Source organism: Lepisma saccharinum, chromosome 7 (assembly GCF_977018435.1).
Source record: "Lepisma saccharinum chromosome 7, izLepSacc3.1, whole genome shotgun sequence".
NCBI lineage: Eukaryota > Metazoa > Arthropoda > Insecta > Zygentoma > Lepismatidae > Lepisma > Lepisma saccharinum.
The window spans coordinates 55,425,471-55,443,919 of record NC_139235.1 but is presented as its reverse complement, the minus strand read 5'-3'; the positions used below and the strand labels follow the sequence as shown (position 1 = coordinate 55,443,919).

Here is an 18,449-nt window from a genome sequence, read left to right as displayed (position 1 = left end):
GCTCACAAAGAAAAAGATTTGAACTTTTGTAGATCTATTTGCTTTAGTGACGAGTGCACGTTTGAAATCTTGGGGAATAAATCTCTGTTTGTGAGAAGACATCCAGGTGAAAAATACAATCCTGGTTGTGTTGTGCAGACTGCCAAACATCCAATAAAAGTTACCATTTGGTCAGTCATTAGTGGCAAAGGTAGAGGACGTCTGTATTTGGTTCAAGGAACAATGAGGCAAGAACAGTATAGGGAAGTGCTTAGAAGAAAGTTGCTACCTTAAGTAAGAGAGTGGTTACCAAATGGAGAACCGCTGTATTCATGCAGGATGTAACCTCATGCCATACCGCAAAATCAATAAAACAGTTTCTACAGAGTGAAAATGTTCCTCTCTTACCCTGGCCAGGAAGATCTCCAGATATGAACCCAATTGAAAATGTTCGATACCTAGTGAAAAAAGAAGTGGCAAAGCAAACAATTACGAGAAGAATTGGCCTAATTGAAAAAATAATTCAAGTGTGGAATCACCATCCTCATATGAAGGAGAAAGTACAAGCATGCACTGATAGTATGCCAAGACGAATCCAAGTACTGATAAAGGCCAAAGATGGCTCACCCAAATATTAAAATTGCCTTCCAGTCATATGAATTGTATAGGTAATATTCAAGAAACACAGTAAGAAATTATATTTGTAATTATTAATGTGTCAAGTAATTGTTGTTTTTTGTTAAGGTTCACGTGTTATCAATGTAATATTTCATGTAATAAAATGAAGAATGAAGAATGAAAAATTGAAAATAAAAACAATTCGACGAGATAATAACATATCCTTAGAATTTTGCATAAAATTTTTAGGTGCGTCTAATAATTTGGCCAGGGGTTGTAGATGTTCGCAATGAGTACCAATATCTATATCTGGACTGAATCTCCTTATGTAGATGTTACTCTTGTTTGAAGCACTTTTTCAAACTAGGAATTTATCATAGAAACAATGGAGGATTTTCCTCCTGAAAACGGACGTTGCTAAGGACGTCAAAAAGGACATTTTCACGATTAAAGAAGGGACAGGGGAGTGACGTTTTACTTTTCTTGTTGTTTCCAGTCATTTTCAGGGGGTCGTGGTGCTGATCACATCACCTCCAAAATGGCCGAGATCGAGAATCTGTGGGTCCCGACCCCACTTCCACTTATATATACCTCATGGTATGGTGCAAAGTTCATGGGGAACTTTATCTTTATTACAATCAGAAATTGTAAACTTCGTTTGGGTTCACCCTGTAAACGTTTCCAATCGGGAGCATCATTTATGTCAACTCTATATTTCTCATCAGAGCAGTTTTGATCTCGCATGCCACTGCAGTGTGTTCCTATGTTGATTGCAAGCGCCTCTCCAAATGTAAAGAATACCAAGCGACAGGCTGAACACCAATATGCACAAGACGCCAGCGCAAGCTGAATTGAAATTCCAGGAGGCCAACTTATAAATCAATACAAGCGGAGACAGGTATTTATTTGAATGTGAAGTGTGTTTCGGAACGTTTATGCACGAGTTGATTTATGGGACAGAAGTGCCCGAAAAGATAAAGGGGGATTAACAATAGCAGAAAGCAGAGGGTCGAATATGGGATGACATTTCTCAGGAGAATATTGGAAAACAATGGGGGGGGGGGGGGTTGCTAGACTCTGATTCTCGGCGGCGTCTGTTATCGACAGAAGGTTTTCATATTGCTTTCGAGCACCAACGAGTGAGAGGCGTCTTCATCGCATTTCAAGAATTCAGCTCGATGTGCCTTTTAGAAACAGCACCGATTCCAGAATAAATCGAGAGTTTAAAAAATCCTGAAAAAATATCCACGTGCGGCACAAGCGTACGCAGGATATTTTTTTTGAGAGGGGCTGGAATTACGTGGATATCCAACTACCTAACTAACTAACTCTCTAGCCTTCTTAAACCCGAAGGTTCATGACTGCAGCAACATAGCCTTCCATATGTCCCTATCCTGAGCAAGATATATATATATATATTATATATATATATATATATATATATATATATATATATATATATATATATATATATATATATATATATAATATATATATATATATACTCTTTTCCATCCCTACCAATTTCCTTTATTTCCATCTCAACATTATCCCTCCATCTTTGTCTTGGTCTACCTACTGGTCTCTTACCATTAGGTCTCCAACAAGAATTCTGTAATCTCTTCTTTCCTCTCCCATTCCTGCAACATGGCCTGCCCACCTAAGTCTTCTTGATTTAATCATTCTAATAATATCCGGACATAAATACAAATTATGTAGTTCTAAGTTATGTAACCTTGTCCACTCACCTGTCTCTTCATCCCTTTTAGGCCCAAATATATTCATAAGGATATTATTTTCCAATACTCACAGTTTATGTTCCTCTTTCAATGTAAGGGACCAAGTTTCACATCCATATAATACTACAGGCAAAATTACTGTATTGTATATTTTAACTTTTAGTTTCTTAGATATTAAAATTATGACGAAAGTTTATGGAGAGAGAAGTAACATGCGTTTCCTGAATTAAGCCTACTTTTTATTTCCTCTTTAATATCATTTTCATTTGTTAGTATTACCCCAAAGTACTTGAATGTGTACATCCCCAGGTCAACATGTAGTATATTATGGATTTTATTACTAATGTTATGCAAGAAAGATCTGCTCAAAAATTTACCATTAATACCCCCGAATGAGATAGGTACATTGCATATATGAAATATATACATATTGTCATAAATGGAAACTTATGCGGCACCCCACTCCACGAACTCTCCCTCAGAGTGCCTTAACATAAAACACGGATCAAGGAAACTTTCCACACTGCAACTTCCAGACTCTCACTCACATATAAAATATATAAACAACAAAACATTAATTATTACTGCAATTAAGCCATATTGCAATTCAAGAGTATAATTTTGTTATTATATAATAACAAATAAAATAAATTTTAAATTCTAAGAGATACTCGTACATAGTTGGCAATAAATATTTGTAAATGATTTCTTATATGATGAATGTAAAATGATATTCGAAAAATGACGAAAGCAAATAAATACATATATGATCACTACACTCACACATAAACAACCACGTTACTGTGGAACACGTATGCCAATGAAGGGCTAAGGATATTGTGTACTTGCTGTCTTTGCCCAAACTCGGGATGAGTTGAAAAATCCCATTGTAGCTGCTGTGGGGTCAGTGTGAATGAACATGTTGGAGCCAGAACGGCACGAATCACATAGATGGTGTTGGTGTAACTAAAGGAGGCCACATTGAGTACTTATTACAATGTATGATATGAATTGTTATGAGATTTCATTCGCTTCCAACTCTGACTTTGAAAGATCCAAATATACGGTCATACGAAATCCTAATCATTTTGAAACATCCTGTATTTATTCGACTAGGCAATCTAATATTTAAAAAAAAATATTCAATATCAATTACATAACTTTCCATGCTGTCTATTTATTATTGCCTTTTCGAGGTTGCTTACTATCAAGAATACTTTTTCCAACGATGTTAATGAACTTTCTGTTTGTTCTTTGTCGAAGAGCTCCAATTGTTTTCAGTGAAGCATTCTTCTCTCATGTTGCTTTCTAATGAAGTTATTTCTTCTCCACTTCATGGCCTGTGGCAGAAACAATACAGTCCCGTTGTCATAGCAACTTCACTTTCAGTATTTACAAAGTGCCTGCACATTCCAATAAAATTCCAAGAGACTCAATAATTCAATGTACTCGTGTGGTTAGTATTAAAGATTCAAATCTCAGAGCCCTCTGGAGCCTTTTCGAAGCAACGGATTGCAGTGGAACTTGGTGTAGAGGCCATGAAAAGCATGGGGAAGAAAATACCAACGAAAAATAATTACTTCAAATTTTCGCCACCAGGTGAATAAGGCGCCTATACAGGATCGAGACGTCACGTTTATTGTGTTTTTTTACGTAAGTAAAACTGCCATGTTCAACGGATTTAATGTTTCTTCAAAATATTAGCATTCCAGCAGCCTTAAGGATTGCTGGTCTGCGGTGCAGTTCCACTGTTGCACTACATAAATGTAAGAGTTAGTAACATTCAACAGACTAGAGTACTCACTGCAGTTCCACTCGTCGCTGCCGTCCGGGCAGTCGGAGTTGCCGTCGCAGTTCTGTTGCTGTTGGACGCACAGGTTGCTGCTGTTGCAGTGGAAGGTCCCGATGGCACACTCCGTCGGCACACACTGCTTCCACTCCAGGCCTACCACCCACGAGACTAGGGAAGAAGGAAACAGCTGTACCATCTTATATTGAAACACCTACATGACATTATGCTCACATCTTAGCATTATGTATCAACGTAGCTAGTACCATTCATACGCCAGGAGCATCATGTTTAAACTAGTACATATTCTTACTGATTGGAGATTTCAGGAGTCTCTGGCCTGAACATGGGTGTTTTTTGAGAGTCTCATCATCTCGATTAGCCAAAGTTAAAGTAAAGTGACACTATATAGGAAAATAAAAAAAAAATAAAAAAAAATATATTAATTTGGATCGTAGAAATCCACAATTGTGTAGTATGGAAGATATTAATAGTGGCGGGTTGTTATGGTTCAAGACTATTGTTTCTTCGGATAATAACAAACTGACTCTACTCTCTCTTCATATGACAAATATGAACCCTGCAATTATATCCACAATAGCTCTGTCATCCATGTGTGTTTGTGAATGTCCCTTCATCCATTTATCATATCACCCATTCACCCCCTTGTCGCGATGATCCAAACCATCAGAACTAGCGACGTACAACAACCTAATTAAATCATTCAATACACCCAATAGAGGATTGAACCAGGGGCGGATTTAGTGGATGTTCCATATAGCCTGGGTTTTCCCCTTGAGTACGCCACTAACTAAAACCTCATCAGTTAAAATGTGGTAGTTTTATAATATTCAGGCAGGCTTGCACCAAGCTGTTCTCGGCATATTTCTTATGTTACTAGTATTCTTTATGCCACAGGAACTCAGCATAGATTGATTGATTGATTTGCTTTATTTTACTTCGCTTTTTGTTCCACTTTTGGCTAATTTGCGAAGATGGGGATGAGTGATGATATAATGAAATTGATTAATGGACACTCACAAACATCCATGCCCAGGCCGGCATTCGAACCCGGAACCCCTGGTGTCGTAGCGCGATGTGCTAACCACTCCGCCATGGGGGCCGGCAGGAACAGAGCATAGAAAACTCCTCACTGAGGTATTTATTCTTTTCACTCGTTTTTTAATGAAATTTCTACCAAACTTTTCTGCTCTGAAATATTGAATACTGTTATGAAACCAGAAGAGTAGAAACATAAAAAAACTACAATGAGAATGATAAGCATTAGCCGAACCTCATTGAGATGGTGCAGAATATCATTACTAGGCATTTGTTTTATACAAGATCAAAGTCCCCGTAATTTAGAAGGCTTGCTAAAAAATATGAGTCTTCAGAAGAGAGAACCGTTTTTTTTCCCTATAGCTGTGTGAACTTTTTATTTCATTTTCTTCATGAAGTTGTGGCACACCAGTGATTCTCGATTGAACTGCAGTAGCACCGTTGTGTGCTGCGACGATTCGCCACTGGTGGAGCGAAATAAAATTGTTAACATTAATGGAAATATAATTTTTAATAATTGAGAGTTCCTGGGGTGAACACAAGAGGGAACGTTTCTATATGTTGGACCCTTCCTCGAAACTTTTGTGAATCCGGCAGTGAACAGAACATTGTAATACTTCACAATATCTTAAATTAGCCAGAGACTGTTAATATGCATTATGAATGATGCACACTAAAACAGTAATCGTATAGTTTTAGAAATCAACAATTCCAACTCATAATAAAACTATTGCATTAGGTGTAGTGATATCACAATAAATATACCCTGGTTGTTTACAAAAGAAGAAATATCATTATGGTATTTTCAGTCTTTCCTTTATCTCAATCTCAAACTTCTGTTTTAAAAGTTGGCGCTGCATTTCACACAATCAATACATATGTTTTGTTCTTAGTTTGTTAATAAAATTCACAAAAAGCTTTATTGTTGCCTTAAAATGCTTGTCAATATACAATTTAAACTTTATATTTTCACCTCATCTCTTTACCTATACAATCCTCGGTTTATTGTGAAGTTGACTAAAATATTTACATTTTTTAACACCATTGTATTGTTAAATTAGTAATTAAACTTGAGTCATTGCACATGGGAATTTATATTCAACTACAGCTTTATGTTTGTGACATATTTTCAAGTCAGTAATTTGAAAAATTGACATCCGAATACATCATGTCGTGGGCTTAAAAAATAAGTTTTGACTGGGTTGCTAGTACGATAACGAAGAATAAGGACACATGCTTCGAGTTAGAATAGACTATTAGAACTCAGGAGAAGAATGGATGGATTGATTTGGTTTATTTTACTTCGCTTTTCTACCACTTCTAGCTAATCGCAGAGATGACAATGAAATTGACGAAAGGAGAATCACAAACACAAGAGCAGGACACAATTCAAGTTCTACAGAGGATTATACCGACGGCTGTGTCCAGGCGTCAGAACCTCATGAGTCTCGAACAATGCTGTCCAGGGTGTACTACGTAGATCAGCTTGACATTTGGGCGTCTTCAGAAATGGTCACCATTTATACCCCTGGAAACGCTGTGTGCAGAAACATGTATAATTATTATTTGTATCATATTTATATTGCGAGCAAAATTGACACCTCCGGGCAGAGCCTTTGAATTAAAGTCCACTTTATGTACATAAAGGCTCATCGAGACCGGGCCTGCAGTTTAATGTGAGATCCGAACCACTATATGCCTTTACCGACCGGGTATCGAAACCGTGTCCGAGCGCTTTGAGTGGTCAACTCACTCTAGCAACTGAAAGTTCCTGGTTCGAATCTAGCCTAACATGAATGTTTCTTTCTGAATATGGACTCATAAATATAATTTAATCATCGTTCATTTTCAATGCTTCGACTGACCAAGAGCTATCGATTGATTGATTGATTTTACTTCGCTTTTCTTCCACTTTTGGCTAATTCCGAAGATGAGAATGAATTGTGATAAGATGCAAGGACAATCACAAACACAGCACAAGACTCGAGTCCCATAGAGGATCAGTGTCCAGACGGCAGAGCCTCGCTAGTCTGCAAAAGAATTGCAACCAGAAATTCTGATTAGTTTAATGTTAAGGAGTTATTGGAAATATGTAACTCTCTTACAGTTACTTAAATAGTTTTAAAAGTAGCTAGTTACAGTTACAATTCCTTAAAAAGTACTGTTTCTTTCAAACACTGGTGTGTGGATAAATTTATGACGCACATCACTACTTGGGAGGATATAAAGGGGAAAGGGTGTTATTTTTCTCCTGCTGACGTGCCTTCCTTCCACTTATCACTAGACCTTGGATTTTTAGGTTCTAAAAAGTGTGCTTTTAGGTTCCTGAAATAGGCTCTGAAAATCCTAAAAAAAGGTTCTAAAAATCCCGAAATAGGTTCTAAAAACCTTAAATTAGGCTAAAAAATCCTGAAATAGGTTGTAAAAAGACTTAATTTGGTACAAAAATTCCTGAAAAATACTGATTAGATACAATTGTTAAAAATATAAGTTCACAAGAACTGTAATAACCAAATATTAAATTTCTAAACAAATTTTCATTTATTTATATCATTTTTAAAATTATCTATAAATTATTATAATACTGTAGTTGTGCTGTTCGAAAAAGTTACTTGTTGATATGAAAAAATGAATTACGTATGTATAATTTGCTGCATAATATCAGGTTGGCTACTCGCTTCGAATTCCTTGAATTTCGGGAATTATTAGCTCTGGAAATCATTCATATATTTTGGCAAAACATGAAAAAATGGTAAAAGCGGATGTATTCTCTATTCCAATTTTTTCTCCGTAGACGTGAAAAAGTGCAACTTTTATTAATCCAAATCCCATAAAGTCTATAGATGTTTAAATGAACTGAGGAAAGTTTCTCTCAGTTGCTTTTATTTTATTTTATTATTTTCTTTAGGAAGAAATAGAAAGCTAAAACCAAATTTTCTCAATCCGTTTACTTTTGTTAGTGTCTCTTGCAGAACAATCTATCTGACAGACGAAAGATTATTACAAAATAATAAAAATAATATATCTTGAAGTCGATTAGGTTAATTTTTTGGTACATTGGAATCATACAAACCCTTTACATTGTTAATATATTTGTGTGTAGAAGGGAGGGTGAGAGTCGGTAATATGTAAGGTTAAAATAGAGAAAACATCTGCTTGTATCCTTGAATTTTTGGAAAGTTCGCCTTGAAAACCAGGAATTATACTTGAGTTTTATCATGGTCCTAGTGACCACCATGAATCTTTTTGCGATATCAGCACTCAAACTCCGCCTTTTGTCTGTGAAGATCACTTCATGTGCTGAAACTTTCTACAGAAACATAGTCAGTAGTGTAAATTTGAATGCTGAAACATTACTTCGCAAGGCGTGAATGCCAAAAAGGACCAAACCGACACGAGAGCGAGCAAGGCCGGACAGATCAGAAGTTTGCACTTGGGACTCTGCAGGCAGTACAGATGAGCGGGTGCCAAAACTGAGAATGGGGAGGGGGCAAGGACAGTTTACTTTATTTTAGTAGGCAAGGTTTAGCATTAAGAGTAAAAAGTAGGGGGAACTGTCCCCTTTCGCCGCCACTGTCTGCAGGTAACAGTAACGTCAGACATTTTTTTAAAAAAACAACTTTGATAAACAGGGAAATCGACAGATAACGTGTTTCAAACACACCAGTCATAGAATTATTTCACCACCAAACCTAGTAAATACTTCTGAGATATAAAAATCCTATAAAACCTAAAAAAGGTTTAATTTAGGTACATAAACCTAAAATAGGTTCTAAGAAGCAAAATAGTTTATTTTAGGCACTATAAAACTTGGTCAGTTGTTTCGTTTTTCTTAATGAAACTCTGATATAACTTTTTATTTCTTATTTACCTGTAAAGGAAAAAAATAGGTTAAAAACCTAAAATCCGACGTCTACTTATCACTTCCCCCTTGCTCCCTCTGCTTGAGATGCTTCTATTGAAGGCCTCAGTGATAGCTACCTCGCGGTAAGCTGGCGGAAATGAGATATACACGAGCCGGGATTACAGCAGTGTACCCGGGGAAGAATGCCAGGACAAGAAATTCCTCTGAGAAGTGAAGCGGAAGGTATCATTCACAAGTGTCGCTAGTTTTCTCAAAATTTCTGGAAGGGGAGGGGGGTTAGCTACTTCAGCCCCCTCTGTGCACGCCAGTGATCAAAACCCATGTAGGAGATTAACTTAATATGATTTGTGATTTAGAAGTATGAAGGCTCAACGATGTATTTGCGATACATAGGTGCGTTTCATGTGACGTCAGGGTTCGCACCGCCGCCATGTTCGTGTCCAAGTTGTCTGCATGTGCAAGGAAATACTCGCCACGTAGTGTTCGTTATACCTGCGCCAAGTAAACGTTTCTTGTTAGTTGTTAGAACTGTGTAAAATGTCTGACAGAAAATCGACAGAAAAAGATATGGAGAAAAAGCGAAGTTTTTCGGTGTAGATCCATAACGATAACAAAATAAAAGGGGCCTAAACCTTTGGCCAACCGTAGTCCACGTGTGTTTATTTACTTGAGCCAGCTATCTGGAATCAATTTGTTTTTGTATTTATTAGTGGTTCGGATTCTGCTTGAAATATTTACATCCAGTACAGATTACCTGTAAATTCGAAGGCTCTAACATTGTCGTTTGTTTTCTTTCAAGGTTTGGTCAAGCGCTGTAATTTAAAATATTGAGTTGCTCGAAAACAGTAATTTGACTACTTGCTTTAACATTTTGGGATATGGCATCCTCCGTGACGGAGTGGTTAACACACACCGCGCTACGATGCTAGAGGTCTCTGGTTCGAATCCCGGCCTGGGCAAGGGTGTTCTTTGTGAGTGTCCTTTAATGAATTTCATCATATCATCACTCAGCCTAGTCTTAACAATTAGCCAAAACTGGCAGAAAAGCGAAGTAAAATGAAGCAAATTAATCAATCCATTTGGGATACTTTGATATATCATTATGTTTTAACCAAGCAGTGCTTTTTCCTCTGACAGTATGCAAAGCCTACTACCGGCATCTCTTCTCATGGATCGGCTAATAGTTTGTGTTAAATAACGAAATATAAATAATCAAGTACAAACGTACAATTATCAAGTTGAATTTAACTTTGAATGTTATCATTTTTACGTCAAACTTATCGTCACCTTTCTATCAAAAAACAAGAAGACACTACTTGAAAGTATGATTAAACACACCAGTTCGATATTTTGTACTAAAATACACGGAGAAAGGTGAACTACGATGAACTTACCTGAGATGCAATGTTCACTGCACACTCTGTAATGTTTGTTTTGTTCATTAATGTTGGCACGATTTATTCTCGCCAACAATTATAGAGTCGTGTGCCGTGAAGGGCACCTTCTCAACAACCGAATAATGCACAACGTACCATCGTAAACAAGGTTCAAATCTCCCTCCCACCCGCTTGAAAATCCATACCTTTACAAGAACTTGCCTCAATCATGGCTGCTTGATCTCACAATGTTTGTGACGTAGGTGAAACACACCTATAATGTCTCGTATCGAAAATGAATTAATTGCTGCATTTTCTATTATTTTTTATGTGTATTTTTCAATTTGAGTGTCACTATCAGTATTATTAAATTTATTAACATTATACAAACTGATAATTCAAAACAGTAGAGAGTACGTCAAGTAAATTCTCTTTATTACCCTATTGTTCTGTACATCGCCGTAACAAGAATGGAATCAGTTTTAATAAATTCACTTCCTCGTGACTTTATTTGTTTCAAAGATACATTCCTGCAAGTTACAATATAATCCGCAGGATCTGGTACCGGGGTTCTTCGGTAGTCCAGAACAAACCCGATTTACAAAGTTTGTTAATACGATACTTGCTTTGTGGTCGTTTTCTTGATAGTGTAGTGTGTGTTTCAGTACGTCTATTTGACTGAGACAGTGCTAGGAGTTGAGTGGGTACATGTGACGTTGTGTGGACGTGTTCTCATGTTGTGTTGTTTATTGGTGAGTTTGTGTGTGTGTAGTTTTTTTATGTGTAAGTTTGTGAAGGAAGAGAAGAGTAAATTCAAGAGTCAGGATCCTATTAGTCAAGCCACGTGCCTTGGCAATAATAGAACTCCAAGCAAAAATATTATCTAGAAGCAGAGAGCGTTTCCCCTCTCATTTTACGAAGAAGAATCTAATTGTGTCTGCATCTGCACTGTATCAACGTGCTTTGATTGAATTGTTGTTTTCAGTCCATGTTATGCACAAATAGGCTATTAGGGACTGGACCTACAGTTTACAGTGAGGTGCGAACTACTATGTGCCTCCACCGGATATCAAACCCGGAACTCCTTGATTGCACGACGACGACGTTACCACTACGCCATCGGCGAGGCCCTATCAGCGTGCTTTACAAACGTTTTTCTTTATTCCAAGTTCAGCAACATAACTGGATTACGACTCCAGCACAGATACGCCCTTGCGTCGTAATCGAATCACATGCTCCATACGACGAGCTGAATATTCACATGAAAATGTGGAGGTCCAAGTTTGTTTCCAATGGGGAGCAGGTGTGTACTTGCAAGTTGCACACGACTCATTCATGCCATGCAGGCAGGGTAGAAGAGATGATTCTCGGTCTTTATGGATTTAGGGTGCGGGGAGGAGAGGTGCGAGAAACCACAGAGATTATTTTCGTGGACTAGTGCGTGTATGTGTGTGTGTGTGTTGTTGTGAAAGTGTTAAGAGATTAAACTTACAACGCACCAGGGAACTCCTAGGAACATAAGCACCAAGATAAAATACACCATGTCTTCAGACAACCGCGAAATACACCAGTGTTTCTCCACGGCACTCGAGAAATCTAATTTCATTACACTAATATCAGCGTACTGAAATCTCAAACAATAATTTACACACGCCAGATTTGGTAGAGAGTGTACAAAAAAGGTAGTGGTTGTAAGTTGGATCTCAGGTGAAACATGAACACGAATGGCATAACTCCATTCAAGATAGTTTTGAGAAGAATGGATCATTTAAATAACTTAGTATTAGCTGTTGGAGCACAAACACAGTGGCTCCTCTAACTGAGAAAAAATTTGAAACTTAAGATATTTATTTCTAGCACTGAAATGTTGATACTTCATAGTTCTAAGTTATTCATAACTCCATTTCCACGAAAAGTGGAGTTACGCCATTTGTGTGTGCTCTGAGTCCCTCAATTGTGTTCGTTATTTCGTCTTATTCGTTAATTGACAATTCATCCATCATCATCTTCGTCCCAGTTAGCCTTCAGAAGGATAAAAGCGTGACAAAACAAAATGTTAAATGCATATGCAATAAAATACATAAAATGTAAGAAATATTCAAGTGTAAACAATGAGTTTCCATCAAGGACTGAAGTATAAATTATATGTATTTCATTACTGTGGTTGTGATTAATATGCATAATACCAGGGTTCTCGGGTTCGAATCCCGGCCTAAGCATTGGTGTCCTTTCATCAATGTCATCATATCATCACTTATCCTCATCTTCACGATTAGCGAAAAGAGGAGATAAAGCGAAATAAAATATAGTAAATCGATCATTCAATTAATTGAAATGCATAAAGACCTTTCATTCATCGATGATTGTGGTGTGTGGATTGAAGATAGAAAACGGTGTTTCTATTGAATATGAATAGATCTTGTCACATTTACGAAAAATTCGCTAGAATCGAAATAATACTTTCTCCACATGGAAGACACCAATTTGCAATCGACTCTAATTAAATTATTGGTTTGGGATATCCCTTGTCGGCCCCGTAGGAGGAAATTAGACGTTTCCTGGGTGATATTAATTAGAATGACGATCGCCTTCATCCCATGGGCTGGATAATCAAAACCTCTGCACACAAGAGTTAAAAGCTCACTGACTTCCTCGCACTGGGACGAAATAAACTCGCTTTAAGTTTCCCTTGTCTCCTTGTTCCTTGCTGTTTCCTCCACTTCCCTGCCTGAATCCGCTTTCTGTTCTGACACGAGATAATAAGGATTGCAGCAGTTGTTCCCCTTGCACCAAAGCTGAACTCTTTTTGTTTCCTTACAAGGACAAACTGTAGGCGTCACGAACCAAGAATTAAAACGCCAGTGCTTAGGTTAGTGTTCCAGTTCGTTTCGGAGGAGTATCGCAGACTTCCTCAACCAGTTGTCTCTTCGCTTTGAGATGTCAACATAAGTTCCCCTTGTATATGTGTAAAACCTTGGATTACAATGATAAAAAACATTAAACTTCGTACGTTGTTTAACACTTTTATCGTTGTTCCTGTGAGCGAGCACGTTGCGTTGAACGGTTGACCCACAATTTTGATACTGATGATTCCAGGTTCGAAGCTGATCCGGGGTTCTTTCGTGAATGGCCTGTCATCAAGAATACATAGCAATTCTTGTTATACGCTGTAAACCTTTACTATTATTTCAGGTTAGAACATGTAACTTCATTTTTCTTCCGATTTGAAAATTTATAAATAATGTATATGTTAAACAAGAAAATATACAATTATTATACAATCCTCTGTACCGGGAATTTCTGGAACAAACGAACGAAAACAAGCGTAATTAGAATTAGAGAGGACTCGACCAATTAACGTATGAGGGGAAGTAAGTACATGGAGGGAAAAACGCTACTGCAGCTAACAGCCGTTTGCAGCAGCGCGCACTGTTTTACTCGACCCACTCGGTTTCAACCCTTTTATACAGTTATGCGCCGCCTTGCTCCACAGATTCTCGAGACAAAGTGCACTCAGTGGCGGCGATTGGGTTCCAAAACCGGGTGGCAAGGTGTCAAAACTGGCGAGGGGGGGGCAAAGACAGTATATTTACCTTTGTAGATAAGGTTTAGCAAAGTGCGGGGGCAAATGTGGCTAGATGTGTGTAGGGGGAGGGGCATCTGCCATCCTAATCGCCGCCACTGAGTGTACTTATACCATGACGACATTTCTGTACTATGAAGCCTCGTCTATTAAGATATTTATGAATAATATTTGTTGCCATGTAAGTGCATACAGGAAATTCTACTAGTTAACAAAAGACTCAAATTACAGATAATTTTTCCAGAATATTACGATAAAGAGCGCTTCGCGGGCTAACAGCAGACGTCGCTCGCACACTGTTGCCGATACTCTCGTGTCGTCTGCTCCTCAGCCGAACAAACAGGCCGAGGTAGCAAGAGGCAGAGGTCATTCACCCTTGCAGTGAACTAGCTATGGCAACGGCTCGCTCATTCGCGGACCTGATTGGTTCTCGCAATCACCCCCCCCCCCCATATTGTCGTCTGCTGGAAGCCCGCGAAGCGATCTTTTTAAGGCCTCATGGAGTATAATGAGTATGGTACAAAACTATCCGTTTGAGGACTCCTTTTAACTCTTGCTGTTGGAAGTCAAATTAAAGGAAATAAGACTTCAGTTTCAAATTTATTTCAAACCGTTGAAATAAGCGCGACTCCAGAATTGAACCGAAAGCTACATTATCCGAAAATGTTTGAATCATTGTTGCCATAAAGGCGCATTGTTTCTGGCATTCGCTGTTGTCTCGGATTTGAACATTTTTAAAAATCGATTTTCAAGGCTAGAAATTTGAACTTTGGGCTTTAGGTGTGATAAAAGAGACAGAAAACATTATTTCCACAGAGCTGTGCACTTTGCACCGTCTTTCTACGATGTAAAAACCCTCATCTGGTGGACAGAGATAACTTATGGGTATAAGTGTGTGCTTAATCGTTACTATGTTTGAGGGTTCGCCCGTGGCTCAGTCAACAACGCGGCGGGATTCGACATGCAAGAGGATTGTTCTACATAAAAGACAGCAGGGAACATCCGACGCAGTAGTGAAGATTATATACCGCCGAAGGACATCGAACGCAGCGACGAAGACAGGCTACCGACTGGAGCCCCGGGGGAATCTTTTCATTTGTGTTTCGTTTCAAGTGACATATTAAATGCTTTGGGAAACACACCATCCCATCGAAATTATTAACATTTTTGTCGAAAATATTTCTACATTGAATTCTGATATTGTGTATTATTTCGTAAGAACGTTTGAGAATTTATCAGAAGATTAATAATCTGAAGTAAAATTAAAGGGGACGGCATGAGTTCGATCCCGGGTTCAGTCTCGGGAAATTTCGACCTGTGTATAGGGCCGGTGGCAACCCACCATCGTGATGGAATTGGGGAGCTTCGAATGAGTAAACGTAATCCGGTCGCGGAGACCTACTATAACAGCTGGGGATACGTCGGGCTGATCTCCCGACTATTCCAATACTGGTTGAAGATCTCCACGCTTAGAGTTGACGAAGGAAAGCGTGGGAGGGAGACCGGCAGTCGGTAGGTATAAGCCAAGGCCCTTCATGGGCTGTAGCGTAAAGGATTATTATTATTATTATTATTATTAGTTATGTCCATAGTGGAAAATTTTATTTAATAATGTCCGAGATAAGCTGCCCAGCATGCAATGCTCATTATGTCAATACAGTTAAGTGTGTGTGTGGGGGGGGGGATATTTTTTACAAAGTCATGGAAAACATAGTGGAATTCACGGTGTTCAATATACGGATAAAATGTTTTTTTTTGTTTTTTTTTGCTTTGGTAAAAAAAAAAGTTGCCGAACTTCTGATGACAAAACACACGAACACATGTGTGATGTGTTGTGTGTTAGTGGTCTCACCAACTAGGTTGATTGATTGATTTGATTTATTTTGCTTCACATTTTTTACACTTATGGATAATGGTGACGATTCTGCTAAGTTGGGTCTACCATATATCTCCCGGCAGCAATTTCTGATTCCGCCCTTGGACATACTTCAGGCAAGGTTTCTTTCTCTCTGCCTCAGTTTCCACGCTTCCTTCTGGAAAAGCTACTTGTTTATACACCATTTGGTAGAGCATCTGACTGCCACGTGAGAGACCCTGGTTCGATTCTCGGGGTGGGTGATCTAAGGTGGTAATTTTTCCGGTCTTGTCCCCGCATAAAAGCTGTTCTAGGGCTCACACATCCTCAAATCAATGGGTACCTGGGGCAACCCTGAGGAGTAAAGGCGGCCGAGCGTGATGCTGATCGCATGAAAACTATGGCCGAGATCAAGAATATGAGGAGCTCTACCTCCACATCACCCTTCATGGTGGCATGTGTGCACCTGCACAGGGGCTCATTTTCCTTTATATTACTTTTCGTTTTGCTGGTTCACTTCCTGTTGGTTTTCTTGAAGTGATCCTCGCTACATTTGATAACACGTGATGTGGTTGGCAGTTTTGTCATTTACATAAATGGAGAAAATGAGCTTTATGCTTTTGTAAAAATGTGTTCCTTGCAACTTTGGCGCGTGTGGTATCACGACAGGAAACAGCGTCGTAGATGCGATCATATGTTATGCCCGATTACAAGGATACAGGCGGTAAAGCGGACCTTTTTAAAGGTTAAAAGGAAGACTGTGCAAGAAGTGACTTCACAAAGCTCGACCAAGGAGCAACTGCGAGGAAACGGGATTGCGTGGGGGATGGGGTGAGCGACTGCAGTTACCAGTCTTTGCAGCAGCGTGTACTGCTTCGCTCCACTCTCGCCTTCTCTACCGTTATGTGCGACCTTGCTCCAGAGATTCCCTGGTTAGAGTGTAGTACTCCTGCGCCTCGTTTTCACGTCCTGAGAGGGCTCTGTCGCTTTCCCGAAATATTATGATGCCAATTCAAGCCCAGAATCGCCTACAAAATGTAGTTATTTGATTTGGATTATTTTACTTTGCATTTCTGCCACTTTTGGATAATCTCGAAGGTGAGGATGAGTGATGACACGATGAAATTGACGAAGGAACCCTCACGGAACACTCATTCCCAGGTCGGGATTCCACCTAAAAATCCTGGCGTGGTAGCGCACTGTGCTAACCACTCTGCCACGGAGGCAGGCTCAAAAACTAATTCAGAGCCATCTATCCGAGAACGTTGGAACCATTATTGAAGTAGGCTTATTGTTAATGGCATTCAAAGTTGCCTCAGATTTGTGCTGTCTTTAAAACGAACTTCTAGGGATATAAATTTAAATTTTTGTGCTTCAGTTGTGATGTAAAGGAAAGAAAATGCTGTTTTCACAGAGAAACGCACTTTATACCGCCTTTCTTCGATAGTAAACGAACCTCATCCGTTGGACAGGGATCACTTATGGATATAAGAACATGCTTAATTCTTTCTCTGTTGAGGGTTCCCATGGCTCAGTCGACAACGCAGCGAGATTCGACTTTCAAGAGGACTGACTACAAGGAAGACAACGATTTACATCGGACGCAGCATCGGAGATTATATACCGCCAAGGGACATCGGACACAGGAAAGAAGACAGAATGCCGACTGGAGCCCCGGGGGAATCCTTTTCATTTGTGTTTCGTTTCATGTGTCATGTTAAATGCTTTGGGAAACAAACCATCGCACCGTAATTATTAATATTTTATTTCTTTCCAAAATATTTGTTCGTTGAATTCTCATATTAAGTATTATTCTGCCAGAAGTTTTGAGAATTTTCAGAAGATTTATGTTTTGAAGATTGTGGGTTGTATGCATAGTGGTATTTTCATGTAATATCTCGGATAAACTGCTCACAACGCTATCCGCAGGGTGTCAAAAATAATTACGGGGGTTCATGTTTTCACTCATGGCAGACATTGTAGAATTTGTAGTTTTTAATAAATGAAGTAAATAAGCTATTTACTTACTTACTTACTCCTTTGCTGCTACAGCCCCTAAAGGGCCTTGGCTTCTCTCACAATGATAGTCCATTCTCTTCTATCTTCTGCTCTACTTCTCCACCGTCTTCCTCCCATCCTTCTAAGGTCCTCCTCAACGTTCTACAACCATCTTTTCGTTGGCCTTCCTCTTAATCTTCTCCCTCCTGGTGTCCCTTTATACACCTTTTTAACCGCTCTGTCTTCAGGCATTCTTTCCACATGTCCCAGCCACCTCAGTCTCATGCTTATTATATAGGAAACTATATCTGGGTTTTTATAGTGTGCTATAATTTCATCGTTTCTCCTTATTCGCCACTGTCCATTCTCATGTACTGGCCCGTATATTTTCCTCAGTATCCTTCCTTCCCAGCTTCGCAAGAGCTCTTAATCTGCTTGCGCCAAAGTCCATGTCTCTGTTCCATATGTCACCACTGGCTTTACCACTACGTGATATACTTTGATTTTCAAATGTCTACTCAGGCTGCGAGATTTGAAAACTCTTAAAATAAGCTGTTTGCTTACTTATAAGCATAGGCGTAACTAGCG

General features: G+C 38.9%; 1 protein-coding gene across 1 annotated transcript in view; it reads right to left on the bottom strand.

Moving 5' to 3' along the window:
- The window catches only part of LOC145990474 (uncharacterized), a 462,687-nt gene that overhangs the window by 412,750 nt on the left and 31,488 nt on the right, over window positions 1-18,449 (bottom strand). The window contains exon 2 of the mRNA XM_083126168.1: window positions 4,141-4,296. Within this exon, the coding sequence (XP_082982294.1) occupies window positions 4,141-4,296 (156 nt within the window). The remainder of the gene's footprint in view (window positions 1-4,140; window positions 4,297-18,449) is intronic.